Here is a 15,912-nt window from a genome sequence, read left to right as displayed (position 1 = left end):
ACTGAACATAAATGAAAGGAAGAAGAGCAGTTCTATAGAAGCACACGACTATTTCTTGATTGATTTGTATGGCTTTAAATAGCCTGAAGGTCGTTACATCAGTATATGTGAATATGCCTTTTATGATAAGGCTTATTTATACCAACACCCCCCCATAAGACTTATCATCAAAATGAGGAGATGTGTTTATTAGAGTGCATGGGCTGGTATGACTAAGTGGCATCAAGTTGCTCCTATGAACAAGAGATGTGTGATATGTCCCCCGTTGTTTGTGGATGTGGTGAGTCACACCCGTGCATAGATAGATGCTTGTGTGAAATTACATAACTTGGATTCCAGGATCTAATACATTCTTCATAAGGAGAAAAGTGATTAGTTCATACTTCATCTTTACACGAGCTTTCGGCTTTTCCATGACCTGCATATAATTGTATGGATTCTGCAGCTTCACACGAACTTTAAAACCTTCTGCATCCCCCCCAAAGTGAGAGGGAAGCTAGAACATATTAAAGAGATCAAGGATATCCAACCAGTGAAAGAGGCAGTAAACTTGTGTAGCAATTGATTTAGCATGATATAGCCCTGCATAAACCATCAAGGAGATTTGAAGCACAACTGCAAGAGAAACAAATTCATGTATCCCCAAACTAATCATTGAAAGGGCAGGATATAGACGGCCCAAAAGAACTTCAATAGGAGCAAGTTGGGATCCTTCTTGCACATCACTTTGCTGCATGTGAGCATGGTCTGCTTCATAGGTATCATTGTTTTCTGTAGTGTTGTACTGCAACTGTTTGCAAGCATGTTGTTCACAAAGAGGTATCACAATACTGGCATTTGTGACAATGATCCGGGAAAATAGACCTGCTGTAGTAAAATAGAAACAAATAGGTACAACGGCAAAAGATTCTGGATCAGAAACCAATATGTTCATTTGAGCCAATAGGTAGCCACGTGAGTAGTTTTTCGTAGATTGGCGTTGGTTTGTTGCCATCATGAGATGGAGATGCCCATCTTGAGAAATCTGGAGTGTTGAATCCTTGATCAAGTCTCCTCTGATCCCAAATAGGAATTGAGAATAGTCTTCTGGCATCTTTGCATATAACAGAAGCATATGCCGGGCCTCCATTGTTGATTGTGTGTGCCTGGAGAATATTGCATCGTTCCAGGGCTTCCCTTCCCTTTGTGCTTACATGCATATCTTTATCTTGACCGTCTGCTCGTTGAGCAAGAGCAGGAATGAAATGTGCTTGATTGTTGTCCTTGGTGATTGAGTCTCCTTGCGCCTTGTAATCATTGTCTCTGGTGAGGGGTTTGGCAGTCAATTTGGATGCTATAGAAAGAGCATTAAAACTTGCATCTATGATGAATTTAGCCCCATCGTCTTCCGCATATACTTGTCCTTCATCCTGGACATTGTGGCTTGGAATAGAAGCATTGGTTGAGTCCGGGCTATGAAAACCTTCGAACAGGTTGAGAATAGCCTCCGGTGAAAGATGAGGAACAGAGAGATGCGCAGCAGGGGTAGAGAATGGCAAGCATGGTCTCCTGCTCTGATACCATGTGGGGAAACCAGGAGGACGCAGGAGGTTCAAGAGAGAAGCCATGAGAAGGCTCTCAGAGAGAAAACAGAACAATAATTGAACAGAAATGAAAGGAGGAAGAGCAGTTCTATAGAAGCACACGACTATTTTTTGATTGATTTGTATGGCTTTAAATAGCCTGAAGGTCGTTACATCGGTATATGTGAATATGCCTTTTATGATAAGGCTTATTTATACCAACATCTAGAGGATAGTGTAACCGTCAAATCCGGTCCCTCCTATGCATAGGAGTCTTCTTATTTATTTGGGTGGCAGGAAGGCCCGAGGCCAAAGTAACTTAGAGAAAGAAAAAGACGTTATCCAGTACTAACACGTCCGTCGACGTCGAGCCCCGCCTTTTGAAGCGGCAATATGCTTCGTGAGCTTATCCAGATCCCGCTACTCCAGCTTATAATCCACGCCAATGTTGCCATGTGAGTTTTTTGTTGTGGGCTCGCCGAGTGATTTTTGGACTTGCACGCTTGATGCCGATTGAGAGAGGCGTCTAAAAATTATTGCTCGAAAGCATTAGGGTGGTTGGTGTGAGAGTGAGATGAGTGAGAGTGAGTGAGTACTCAGGGTGGTCGGCGAAGAGGCAGCTAGAGAGAGCTTTTAAGTTTTCACCCTCGGCGACGTAGTACTGGTGGGAGCGAGACCTATAAATAGAGAGCGGAGGCCCAGGCGCCAGAGGCAGCACACGCAAAAAACACAAACAGCGCCCTTTATACCTTCAATACAGCAATATTGTCTATGGCAGCCATAGTTGGGCCGTGGGGGGGCTTCGCGGGCGGCAGCCCCTTCGACGACGGTTGGAGCAACGGTGGGGTGTGCAAGCTCACCGTCTACTACGCGTCCAACAATCTCAATGGCTTTCGAGTCGTGTACGGCAACGGCACCACCGTGTTGCACGGCAGTGCCACCGGTACCGCCGCGGAGGTATGAACGTCGTAAAATTATTAGCCAAGCCCTGGCGCATTGCTTTGATATTGCTATACGTTAATAATGCGTAGTAGTACATCAACTATACGTTCGTTCACTGACCGCTTGGGATATTGTAGGTCGACTTTGGCGCCAACAGGGTCGCAGCCGCTGACATCTCTCTGACCGTGGGTGAGAACAAGAGCATCTTCCATCCCCATTCCAACTACAAGGGAGTGCTAGCGATGGGCGTCTCCTCCGCACATGCGCCTCAAGTGAAACCCTCTGGCATGAACGGTCACGTAGTTCGCCCACAGATCCTTGGCTTCTTCGGCCGTCAGGGTACCCATATCGATAGCCTGGGCTTCTACATCTCCGATCCCCGCTTCAACTAATTTATAAGAAGCCGGCCCGCCTCTATGTATAACTATGCCTTGGTGTGGTGTCTTGTTGGAGGCATGCATGAATAAATAGCTTCCGTAGTCGTCTTGTGAATGCTAATTTGGAATTTCTTCTTTGAGAAATCCGCAATGTTCATTGTTTGAACTCTCGTCCAGCCCAAGGCCAGTGAGCGGAGCGGGACCCCACTCCCCCCATTGCCCCCTGTGTTCCCACCACTTACAGGGGAGTGGGGGTTCTTTACCCCTCTCTTCCCACCACTTACACTTGCAAAAAAGTGAGTGGTTATCGCATTTCGTTGGGGGATGACATGTTTGCATGGATTAGCAACCAATAAACGCTGAAAACGTGGGACTGATTTTGTCATTTCTCATGACTAGTATATAGGTGGGACATGGTGCAACACCTATGTGATGCTAAGATCCCCAAATCCCTGTTCACCCCATGGCCCCTGGGTGTGATGGGGCTCTTAGAATGGAACCCAAAGATCACATATACTTCATCTTGCTTTCTCTCACTCACTCACTCACGCTCTCACCCGCAACGGCACACAACCAGGCATACACCAAGACGTACTAAGAACCCTTAAAAGAGATCATGTGGTCTCCTGGTCCTAAAAGTTTTACAAGTCTAACAAACTAGTGATTTACAAATGGAAAATCAAATGTCGTCTTCTTCTTATTCTTCAGAGGAATCGGCTCATCAGCACATCACAAATTCGAATGGTGTCAACTATAATCAATAGCTATCCTTAGTTTTTCTAAAAGCAACACTCCAATCAAGATAGATCAAGCATTCTTTAGAAGAAGGGTTTTACATCCCAAAAGATACACCACGTCTTCTCTAGAAGAAACCCCACATCAATTCAAGTTCCAAAGACAATCATTTTTTTAATCTTTTCGCACTGAGAACATTATTGGCGATAGTCCACTCTGTGTTTCCACAAGTAGCGATATACTTAGGTACTTTCTGTCTATAGCCTACAAATTAGATATTCTTGTGTGCTACGGGGGTTCAATATATGTAAACCCTCTATATCACATGCACTCAAGGTCTTTTTAAGAATACCCTCATCCATGAATTTTCTCGAAATAAAACACACCCCTTTTCTATTCAATCAATAAATTTCCCCCTATATGACACCCTTCTGTATGTCAAAAAATTTATAAAAATATTGTTTAAGCAATACCTTCTTTTGAGCCCGCGTGATATGCTTACATATTACTAATCCACACCCTCGAGATCTTGTGTTACATTAAGGAGTTTGCATGACCCACCTTAAGTGTATCTTGAAATATATTCATCATGTTTGATTTGCAACATTTGATTATTGCCTCCATTGGCTAACAAGGCCTTTGAATAAATGTGTTATGACTTGTAATGTGCACTATAGGGTAATGCATACTATACCACCACTCAAAGGCATGTTCCATGATGTGGCCTTTGTAGAATAGGATTTTAATTGAGAAAATAGCAATGCATATCATCCCCTCATCCCTATAGATTATACCTAGATTATTGATTCCTTTTGTTTACCTAATAAATGTGACATTTACATCCTATAGCATTGAAACCCTCCAAAATGCTACTATCTCTTAGAATATTGGAGGGACTCATCGTGTGTAAAGTGCATATATTTTTGTGGAAAGAATCAAGGTCCTGATTCCAAAATCATATCGTGGAGTTCAAATTAGGGAGCACCACAATACCTCTTGAGCTTATCAACTGCGCTCACCGTCGATCAGGCAGCTTTGGTATATTACACTATAAGGATTTAAGCTTATAATGACGGTGATTAGCGACGGCAGGTAGCGGCGTCGCTATTTGTGTCGCTCCACAGGGGGAAAAAAAGGGCCGAAATCGAGCGCGGCTTTATTTCACGTTTTCGCATTTTGTATTTTGAGAGCGAGAGCGAGGGAGAGAGTAACTGTCGTGAGAGAAGAAGAGGAAGAATACTTGCCGCCGCCGCCGCCGCCGCCGCCGCCGTTGTTCACGAAGGAGAGGAGGAGCCTTCATTGCAAAGAGGAGCCACCCCATAGTCGCCATATCTCATCGATGAGTCTCCCTCTCTCATTCTTTTGCTTGTTTAAGGTTTAAATTACTTTCTCTTTTGCTTGTTTAGGAGAGGAAATGAGAGAGAAAGAGAGGGAGAGGGAGAGAAAGAGAAAGAGAAAGAGAGGGAGAGGAGGGAGAGAGAGAGAGAGGGAGAGAAAGAGAAAGAGAAAGACAGGGAGAGGGAGGGGGAGGGGGAGGAAATGAGAGAGGGAGAGAAAGAGAAAGAGAGGGAGAGGGAGAGGGAGAGGGAGCGAGAGTGCATTTTCTCACTCCCTCTCCCTTTTGCTTTTGGAGAGTGTTAGGATATATTGTGAGAGGGAAAGGAAATGAGAGAGAAAGAGAGGGAGAGGGAGGGAGAGAAAGAGAGAGAGAGAGAGAAAGAGAAAGAGAAAGAGAGGGAGAGGGAGAGGGAGAGGGAGGGGAAGGAAATGAGAGAGGGAGAGAAAGAGAAAGAGAGGGAGAGGGAGGGAGAGTGCATTCTCTCTCTCCCTCTCCCTTTTGCTTTTGGAGAGTGTTAGGATATATTGTGAGATGGAGAGGAAATGAGAGAGAAAGAGAGGGAGAGGGAGAGAGAGGGAGAGAAAGAGAAAGAGATGTATACTCAAATGGATAGCTTTATGGAGATATATGTCTACTTAAATTGATAGCTTTTGTCTAAATCTTTTTGTTGCAATGATGAAGTAACATATTCATCACTTTTCCTTTTATCATCTAAAGCATTATCCAATCTTTTAGTCAAGTCCAAACATTTAGTCTTCAACTCATGAAACTTATAAACCAATGCTTTTTTTTTACAATAATGAATAATTATCTACCGGGACAAACAAATCCTTGAGCATGGTATATGGCCGAGATATAACATCAATAAATCTCTCAACTACTATGTCCCATGCATTCTTTACATCAATCAGTAAAGCATTTCTTATATCTTGAAGTTTAGATTTCAACACCATGGATGCATCAATATCAACCTCAATGTTTTACAAAATTTGCTTCTCAACCTCTTGCAGAGGCTAAAACCTCTCAAGCAAGAGCTTATAGTCAACTTGCAACTTGACATACATCTCCATAAAGCTATCCATTTGAGCCTCGTTTTTCCAAATTGTATTACAAGTCATTAAATTGTTTGTTGTAATGTAGATAAGATGGAAAACGAGAAGGTCTTGTTGTTCAAGATCGCAAGGCGTATCTTAATCAGCGTGTCCCATGTCCTTGCTCTCAATGCAAGTTGGCAATTAGACGAAAACGCTGATTGTCTATAGAACACGTACGACGATTTGGCGAGTTCCAATTTGAGATCATTGATCAGGCGATTGCGGATTTTTAGCAAACGGTAATTTGAAGTTAATATCAATCATGCATTGTACTCGCAAGCTAATTGAAAACCATATACAATAAGATTGGGTCTTGCTGGCAAATTTTCTATCCAGGGAGGTGATGTCTCGTCCCAAGGGGGAGTGCACCCTTTGTGGCCAATTAGAAGAGTTCGTGGGCATGCGATGGATGGAGTGCAGGAGCCAATCTACCACTCGCAAGGCCAATCTATACCGTCAATGCCAGAGGAGACATACAACCTTTCAGACCTACCTACAATCTTAGAGCCTGAGATGGAGGCAATGATCGATGCATTGATTCCCATGGATGTCGAGACTTCTGATCCGCTTAGAGAGGAAGCATCCATACCATTATATGATGGGTGCCGAGTATCTCGGTTGAAGACATTGCTTCCACTCTTAAGTGTGCAAGCAAAATACGGGTGGAGCGATATGAGTGTGACAGAGTTATTCAGGTACCTTGCACATAGGCTTCATTGTTTTTTTTTTTGACACTATTATTACAAACATTTGTGCTTTTTCAAGGTGTTTTATGATTTTTTTCAGGTTATTGAAATATCATACATTACCACCTGCAAATACTATGCATGAGTCTCGTGATGATGCTCGACATGTTTTACGGAAGCTTGGCATGGACTACAATAACATCCATGCATGTATCAACGATTGCATACTGTTTCGAGGAGAATACGAGGCTATGGAGACATATCCAAAGTGTGGTGCTCACAAGTATCGACAGGACTTGCAAGGACAAACCATCCCTCAAAAAGTTCTCAGACACTTTCCGCTCATCCCCCGCATAAACCACATGTTTCGTACGTCCGGCATAGCGAGCTTGACAATATGGCATGTGCAGAATAGGTCCACGGATGGACTTCAATGAATATCAGCGGATTCGCGCGCATGGAGCCACATTGACTCTACCTTCCCAGGCTTTGCGCGAGAGCCAAAGAATCTTTGGCTCAGTCTCGCAATGGATGGCGTGAATCCATTCGGTCTGCGCTTAACTTCTTACAGTGTGTGGCCTATAGTCCTTGTCAACTACAACATCTCTCCATCGCTTTCTACGAAGAAAGGACATCTCATCCTTAGCTTGCTCGTCTCAGACCTCTACAAAGTAAAAAATATGAATGTGTATCTTCGTCCATTAGTCGATGATCTTAAGATTTTGTAGGAGAAGGGGGTCACTGTTCAAGATATGAGCAGGCGCGATGGTCGTCGGTCAGCCAATATTCGAGTCATTCTCATGTGGACGATGCATGAATTTCCGGGATTGGAAGAGTGCTCAGGTAAGCAGGCCTCCGTTCTCGTTGGTAATATTTATATTTTATCTCATTCAATCAAGTATTCACTAGGTCGTGGTGTTGGAACAGGTCTGGTTACCTCAGGTTATCATGCATGTTCATTGTGCGGGCCACAATTAGACTCCCGAACGTCACGAACCATGAAGAAGATGGTATATCAAGGATATGCCGCTTTCTTGCCAGAGGATCATGAACTCAGGGAAGGTTTCCTTGGACGACCTCCAACACGTATGAACGTCGCAAGTTGGTACGAGCTGAAAATGGTCCACGCGGAATTACATCCAAATGGAATACGACAGTTCTCAGTTTTCTACGAGTTGCCATATTGGACCCACTTATAGGTCAATCACTTGTTGGATCCCATGCATATTTTCAAGAATGTGGGTAGCTTGCTATGGGATCACATCACAGGAAAGAGAGACACTATAGAGGCATGAATGGATTTGGAGGAGGTAGGTAAGATGGAGGCGCTTAGGCCGCAGTCAAGTGCTGATGGTCGCGTGTAGCATCCTCGCGCTTCTTGGGTTTTGTCCACTAAAGAAGAGCGCATTGTGAAGCTAGTAATCAAGTCTATCCGCACTCCGATGAGTATGATGCGTTCTCTCAGGTCCGCATTTTCTAAAGATGATCAATTGTCAGGGCTAAAATCCAATGATTGGCATAAGATATGTCAGGTTTGTGCTATGAATGGATTGTAATTAGTGTGGGCATTTTGCAATTTGGAAAGTGGCCATTATTCATAATGCTTTCTCATTTGTGGCTATGTAGACGCGCATATAGATGCGCGTACTGAGGCGCTACGTAAATATATAATCATATTTATAAAAAAGTGGATATATTCATATTGTGCATCTATACACGCGTGTATCTACGCATCTAAAAACGTGTTTACTCTGCAAGTTTTTGACGAGAATAGATGCGCATTTATCCTACAATTTAGATGCGCTCGTAGACGCGCAAAACAGAGGTATGAAAAAAAAACCAGAGAGCATGTGGCTTTGCAAGCCACATGCTCTCTGGTTTTTTTCCCCCTATCAACATCAAATTGTATGCTTAGGAAAAATAGAGAAAGATTATTTCAAAGATTGGATACTGAAAACAAAACAATGTATGTAGAACACGAAATTTCATATATACAAATGAAACGTTTTTACATTATGAGTTCTAGTGCTTGTGACGTCATGGTCGCAAGCACTAGCTGAAAGTAATACATATCAAAAATGAAAATTACAAGCCAAGGGGAGGCATGCATGCATGCGGCTCCTCTATATCTCCTCAAAACAGGCATCATCATCGCTACCACCACTACTGCCTGTGCCGCTGCCATTGCCGCCACCGCTACTACTAGTCCCCCCTTCGCTATCCTCAACTGCATCACGGTTCGCCTACACAAAGGATTAAGGTATATAAATACCATTACAAACAATAAATTAGAGTTATCTATACTTTTCATGTAAAAAATAAAACATACCTCTTCTGGTGGTGGAATCCTCATGGCACGATTATATTGCTCCTACGTGATGAGTCCCTCCTCGTAGAAATGCTGCCAAGTGGACGCCCGGTTATGACCTCGAGGGCAGCCTACCTCTCTAGGAGTAGGCATCCTACCAACGATATGATACTACAAAACAATTTGAACATACAACATATTAAAACACACTACATAATGAAGTGAAACAAATTACAAAATTTAATTTAAAAAAAGAAATCAAATAATACTTACAAACTCAGTCTCCCATGACTCCCTGCCACCGATCCATAATGCAACGATCCCATGGTTTCCATCTGGATACGTCGTGCCTCTGCATGCTGGCGACTTGTCATTTTCTCTGTTGCTCTCTTCTTGGCCTCTTTCCACTCCTTGCGGTGGCAATTGGGTGGTTGGCCATATCGAGGGCGCCCCTGCTCTTGTCTTCGCAATGACTCCTTGGCGCGTGTCATAAGGTGAGACCTCTTGTTATGAAGCGCGTCTCTCACCTTTGACCGTCCCCAATCATCTGAGAATCGTGAATTCGCGGGATTACTGTACCTTCTATGTACTGCCCGCAGCACCTCTTGCCACAAACCATTTTTTTGGTGCTTGAAGGGAATCATGCAATCTTTGTATGTGGCATGCACGACACTCCTCAAGTAGGCTATCACTTCCCTCCCCTCAAAGTCATGCAAGATACCACCAACATCAGTGACAGAGTAGTACATTTATGGAGACTCACCTCTCTCATTTTCCGGTGAGGGTGATCGAGAGCCACCACCTAGGCAACCTCCACAAAGCCCTTGACCTCCTCGTCCTCCTACACGACTCTCCCTCCTCCCTCGACGTGCACTACCCTCTACCTCACTCGATACACATGCTTCTGCAGATGCACGTGCTTCGGCCGATCCATTTACCTCAACTGATCCCTGTGTAGGCAAAGATGTGATAGGTGTCCCAGACATTACACTAAAAACCTCCTCTGGAGTGGAAGGGCGACCAAGATAATTGGTCATCTGCCTCATGAATTGCTCCTTGTTGAATGGGGTACTGGAGGATCCAGGATTCCACATCTACATAAGAAAAATCATATTACCCTGTGCAGATAAAACATATTACATGTTGCGTCTATATCTGCGTCTCTGTGTGCATCTATATCTGCATCTCTGTGGGCGTCTGTCAGCGCGTCTATTTTCGCGTCTATACCTGCGTCTACACTATCATCTGGACGCGCTGACAAACGTGCACAGTCGGACCATCTCTTTTTAAATTTGCTTAAAAAATGTGCAAAAAAACCTCCATAGATGACAAGATCCAGCATGTGAAGAGAGAGACAAACAGACAATTTAGGAAATCAATGCATGCATTTAGGGAATCAATTGACCTATGTGGTGACATATATAACAAAGCTTGAGGATAAGAGATAACACATTGGCAAGTCAATTGGCACATATGTAGTGACTTACTAGACCATCCCACTTACAATTGCATGCAAGTATCAATAGGTGGATAAAGCACGAATGGTTTCTAGCTAGAGCGAGATAATGCAATGAAGGTGTATACGAAAGAGATAGAGAAAGGCATATTATCCATCAATCAATCAAAGATATGTACATGAAGTGACTTGATATAGTAATTAGAGTATCATCATTTTTAGAATGCTCCATTGACTTTTGTAAGTTCCTATAACCTTGAAGTAGAATATAGCCAACCACACTGTCCATGGAAGGAAAACTTGGCCTCATCAAATTAACCAAGTTAATTTACTTATACATTTCATAGATAAGAGATTTGTAGTTGGCTTGTTGGTATTGCAAAGTATCCTTACAATAATCTATTTTAGTCACCAACAAGTGGACACATTGGCTAAGGATAATGAAAAGAGGACATGTGCACATTGGCTACATGTGGTCCACCTTATCTAAACTTATATGTGAGCTATAAGTGCACCTTGACATGATTGGAATAGCTTGCACATGCACAAGCCAACTCATTTACATCAATCTACTCATGCTATGAATTGGCATGCATGGCTAGGTTAACTGCACAACAGATGAGACATGTGAGTGTATTGATCAGTTCTCTCTCTATATATATATATATATATATATATATATATATATATATATATATATATATATATATATATATTGCAAATGCACAAGTCAACCTTTGATCTATATATACATCCAATCATCATGCCCTATCCAATCACATTTGTATAGGGCATGATTGGATGTAGATAGGGCATGAAATCACATATATATAATTAGCTTTGAATGATTGGATGTATATTTGTAATACTCAGAAAGAAGTAAAGTTGGTAATGTATATCATGTCCTATGCATGTATATGCCCTATACATGTATATCATATCGTACATACATGTATATCATGTCTGTATGATCCTATACATGTATATCATGTCCTAGCTTATGATCTAGGTGTAATTATGTCATATTTACATCCAATCATGCCCTATCCAATCATGCCCTATTCAAACAAATACTAGTTGTTTAGAGGTTTGGTCATATTCAGGGACTTTATGAGAAATGAAAAATATGTGCATTTAAATTTGCATCTATAAGCGCATTTATCAACGCGGATATATAGACACGTTTTTTATACTAGCATGAATAGATGCGCTGATACACGCGCTTATAAACGCGCACGCTTTTTCGCATGTACATTGCGCGTCTATAGGGCCTTTCTCTTGTAGTGTATTTGAGTGTTGGCAAAATGATGAGAAGCTAGATCTTAACATTTACAATATTATGGAAGGTGATATTCAATAGAAGAAGATACAATTGATTTATGAATGCATCAATAAATTTTGCAAGATTGGGGACTACATCATGGATGCTTCTTTTAAAGGAACTATTGCAAAAATATCCCTAGAAACTCATAGAAGTGTGATATATTTGGTTGAAACACCAAAACTCCATGAGGAGCTACATGGGATATCTTGAATGATGTGGGTAAAATCTCATGTGAGTGTCACACTTTGGGCACACATATGAGAGGAGGTGCAAGTCTTGTGCAAGTAGAGGACCATGCTACAAGTAGTGAAGAAGATACAAGTAAGTAAGATAAACAAATTCAAGAACTAGAACTTATATAAGTCCTAGAACAAGGTGTGGTAGACCTTGTAGTTAAAGAGGATGATAAAGATATAGTGTAAATCTATATTTGTGTTATGATAATGCAAATTTTTGTTTAGAGCTCATATATCCAAGCTAAAAAAGTTGGTTTTTTTCTTCCTTTGGAGTGTTTTTAATTTTATTCTCAATTGATTGGTTTTTTTTTCTTGTTAGAAATTGTGTAAAAAAAATTTGCATTGGAAATGATCCCTTATGAAACCATTCATAAAATTTCTACCTTAAAACTTGTGATGCACATGAAACAAATACTTTAAAAATTATATTGACTATCAACATAGTCTATAGGCATAGTCTTAAATTTAGATTATCTAACTCTTAGGGCCATGCCCAGCCTCAAGGGAAACTTGAGTTGAAACTATCTTGCTCTCAGGGCCCAAGCTTGAGCACAAGGCCATGCTCTATCTCAAGGAGATCTTGAAAAGAAAGTTGAAGCTATATTGCCTAATGGCTAAGCTTGAGCACATGTCCAAGATCTACCTCAAGGAGATCTAACTCTCATTTGCCATGATTGAGCACATGGCTAAGCTCTACCTCAAGGGGAACTCCAAGAGATAGTTGAAACTATCTTACCATCAAGGTCAGGCTTGAGCGTATGGCTAAGCTTTAGCCCCTGAGAGAAGTTGAAGAGAGAGTTGAGACTATCCTTCCTTGAAGTCTGGGATCGACCTCGAGATCTCAAAGAGAGAGCTCAAACTATCTTGGCTTGGGGTCATGCTTAATTAAGCACATGGCCAAGTTGTACCCTTAAAAGAGAGAGTTGAAACTATCTTGCTCGTAGAGCCAGCCTCAACCTTAAGCGAATCTTGAAGAAAGATAAAGAGAGAGGTGAAACTATCCTGCCCATAGGGCCAACCTTAATCTCAAGGGGATCTCGAAGAAAGAGTTCAAACTTATATGTGCTACTTGTATATTGAAACATTTATAGGGCCGACCTTATAGGGCCAACCTTAATCTCAAGGGGATCTCGAAGAAAGAGTTCAAACCTTAATCTCAAGGGGATCTCTTGCATATGCTGCGTGGGGCCCTCGAAAAGTAGCACCAGAGAAATATTCATGATCTGAAGTGACGTCAGCAAGGCAGGCCTCTTCATGTTTGATTTTTATAAAAAACAGGCCTCCTAGAGTGTTAAAATGCCCTTTGAGATGAGCAGACATGGCAGAAACTGCTTCTGAATCATTGAATGCTTTCACACAGTCTTGTAAGAGCTGCTCAGATACTAGCAGCTGAATTTCTTTCATGCAGTGAATTTGTATTTCCTGGTTGAATTCCAGGAGTCCTGGGTCTTCCTGCAGAGAAGGGGCAGGGTTTGGGCATCCTGTGGGTACTTGTAGAGGCTGAACGTTGCCTTGTGTTGTCTTTGGGCTGATAGAGCCGATGCATGCATGTGAGAGGCCAGATTGAATTAGAACCTCACCTTGATCTTTGCATATAACAGAAGCATATGCCGGGCCTCCATTGTTGATTGTGTGTGCCTGGAGAATATTGCATCGTTCCAGGGCTTCCCTTCCCTTTGTGCTTACATGCATATCTTTATCTTGACCGTCTGCTCGTTGAGCAAGAGCAGGAATGAAATGTGCTTGATTGTCGTCCTTGGTGATTGAGTCTCCTTGCGCCTTGTAATCATTGTCTCTGGCGAGGGGTTTGGCAGTCGATTTGGATGCTATAGAAAGAGCATTAAAAATTGCATCTATGATGATTTTAGCCCCATCGTCTTCCGCATATACTTGTCCTTCATCCTGGACATTGTGGCTTGGAATAGAAGCATTGGTTGAGTCCGGGCTATGAAAACCTTCGAATAGGTTGAGAATAGCCTCCGGTGAAAGATCAGGAACAGAGAGATGCGCAGCAAGGGTAGAGAATGGCAAGCATGGTCTCCTGCTCTGATACCATGTGGGGAAACCAGGAGGACGCAGGAGGTTCAAGAGAGAAGCCATGAGAAGGCTCTCAGAGAGAAAACAGAACAATAATTGAATAGAAATGAAAGGAAGAAGAGCAGTTCTATAGAAGCACACGACTATTTCTTGATTGATTTGTATGGCTTTAAATAGCCTGAAGGTCGTTACATCGGTATATGTGAATATGCCTTTTATGATAAGGCTTATTTATACCAACATCTAGAGGATAGTGTAACCGTCAAATCCGGTCCCTCCTATGCATAGGAGTCTTCTTATTTATTTGGGTGGCAGGAAGGCCCGAGGCCAAAGTAACTTAGAGAAAGAAAAAGACGTTATCCAGTACTAACACGTCCGTCGCGTCGAGCCCCGCCTTTTGAAGCGGCAATATGCTTCGTGAGCTTATCCAGATCCCGCTACTCCAGCTTATAATCCACGCCAATGTTGCCATGTGAGTTTTTTGTTGTGGGCTCGCCGAGTGATTTTTGGACTTGCACGCTTGATGCCGATTGAGAGAGGCGTCTAAAAATTATTGCTCGAAAGCATTAGGGTGGTTGGTGTGAGAGTGAGATGAGTGAGAGTGAGTGAGTACTCAGGGTGGTCGGCGAAGAGGCAGCTAGAGAGAGCTTTTAAGTTTTCACCCTCGGCGACGTAGTACTGGTGGGAGCGAGACCTATAAATAGAGAGCGGAGGCCCAGGCGCCAGAGGCAGCACACGCAAAAAACACAAACAGCGCCCTTTATACCTTCAATACAGCAATATTGTCTATGGCAGCCATAGTTGGGCCGTGGGGGGGCTTCGCGGGCGGCAGCCCCTTCGACGACGGTTGGAGCAACGGTGGGGTGTGCAAGCTCACCGTCTACTACGCGTCCAACAATCTCAATGGCTTTCGAGTCGTGTACGGCAACGGCACCACCGTGTTGCACGGCAGTGCCACCGGTACCGCCGCGGAGGTATGAACGTCGTAAAATTATTAGCCAAGCCCTGGCGCATTGCTTTGATATTGCTATACGTTAATAATGCGTAGTAGTACATCAACTATACGTTCGTTCACTGACGGCTTGGGATATTGTAGGTCGACTTTGGCGCCAACGGGGTCGCAGCCGCTGACATCTCTCTGACCATGGGTGAGAACAAGAGCATCTTCCATCCCCATTCCAACTACAAGGGAGTGCTAGCGATGGGCGTCTCCTCCGCATATGCGCCTCAAGTGAAACCCTCTGGCATGAACGGTCACGTAGTTCGCCCACAGATCCTTGGTTTCTTCGGCCGTCAGGGTACCCATATCGATAGCCTGGGCTTCTACATCTCCGATCCCCGCTTCAACTAATTTATAAGAAGCCGGCCCGCCTCTATGTATAACTATGCCTTGGTGTGGTGTCTTGTTGGAGGCATGCATGAATAAATAGCTTCCGTAGTCGTCTTGTGAATGCTAATTTGGAATTTCTTCTTTGAGAAATCCGCAATGTTCATTGTTTGAGCTCTCGTCCAGCCCAAGGCATGGATTAGCAACCAATAAACGCTGAAAACGTGGGACTGATTTTGTCATTTCTCATGACTAGTATATAGGTGGGACATGGTGCAACACCTATGTGATGCTAAGGTCCCCAAATCCCTGTTCACCCCATGGCCCCTGGGTGTGATGGGGCTCTTAGAATGGAACCCAAAGATCACATATACTTCATCTTGCTTTCTCTCACTCACTCACTCACGCTCTCACCCGCAACGGCACACACCCAGGCATACACCAAGAAGTACTAAGAACCCTTAAAAGAGATCATGTGGTCTCCTGGTC

The 15,912-nt window shown here is 43.1% G+C and overlaps 2 protein-coding genes across 2 annotated transcripts; both read left to right on the top strand.

Moving 5' to 3' along the window:
- Positions 1 to 2,163: 2,163 nt before the first annotated feature.
- On the top strand, positions 2,164 to 3,450 carry LOC148041516 (uncharacterized). Its single transcript, XM_087688476.1, has 2 exons — positions 2,164 to 2,519; positions 2,642 to 3,450. The coding sequence occupies exons 1-2, from the start codon at positions 2,334 to 2,336 to the stop codon at positions 2,894 to 2,896; spliced, it is 441 nt and encodes a 146-aa protein (XP_087544602.1). The 5' UTR covers positions 2,164 to 2,333; the 3' UTR covers positions 2,897 to 3,450.
- Positions 3,451 to 14,699: 11,249 nt separating this feature from the next.
- On the top strand, positions 14,700 to 15,609 carry LOC148041515 (uncharacterized). The gene is made up of 2 exons (XM_087688472.1): positions 14,700 to 15,070; positions 15,193 to 15,609. Exons 1-2 carry the CDS (start codon positions 14,885 to 14,887, stop codon positions 15,445 to 15,447), a joined length of 441 nt encoding a protein of 146 aa, XP_087544598.1. The 5' UTR covers positions 14,700 to 14,884; the 3' UTR covers positions 15,448 to 15,609.
- The last annotated feature ends 303 nt before the right edge of the window (positions 15,610 to 15,912 follow it).

This window comes from Lygodium microphyllum, chromosome 1, assembly GCF_053477565.2.
Source record: "Lygodium microphyllum isolate KBCC chromosome 1, Lygodium_microphyllum_v1.1.10, whole genome shotgun sequence".
NCBI classification, from domain to species: Eukaryota; Viridiplantae; Streptophyta; class Polypodiopsida; order Schizaeales; family Lygodiaceae; genus Lygodium; species Lygodium microphyllum.
The sequence above is the reverse complement of the archived record's forward strand: the minus strand, read 5'-3'. Positions and strand labels throughout refer to the sequence as shown.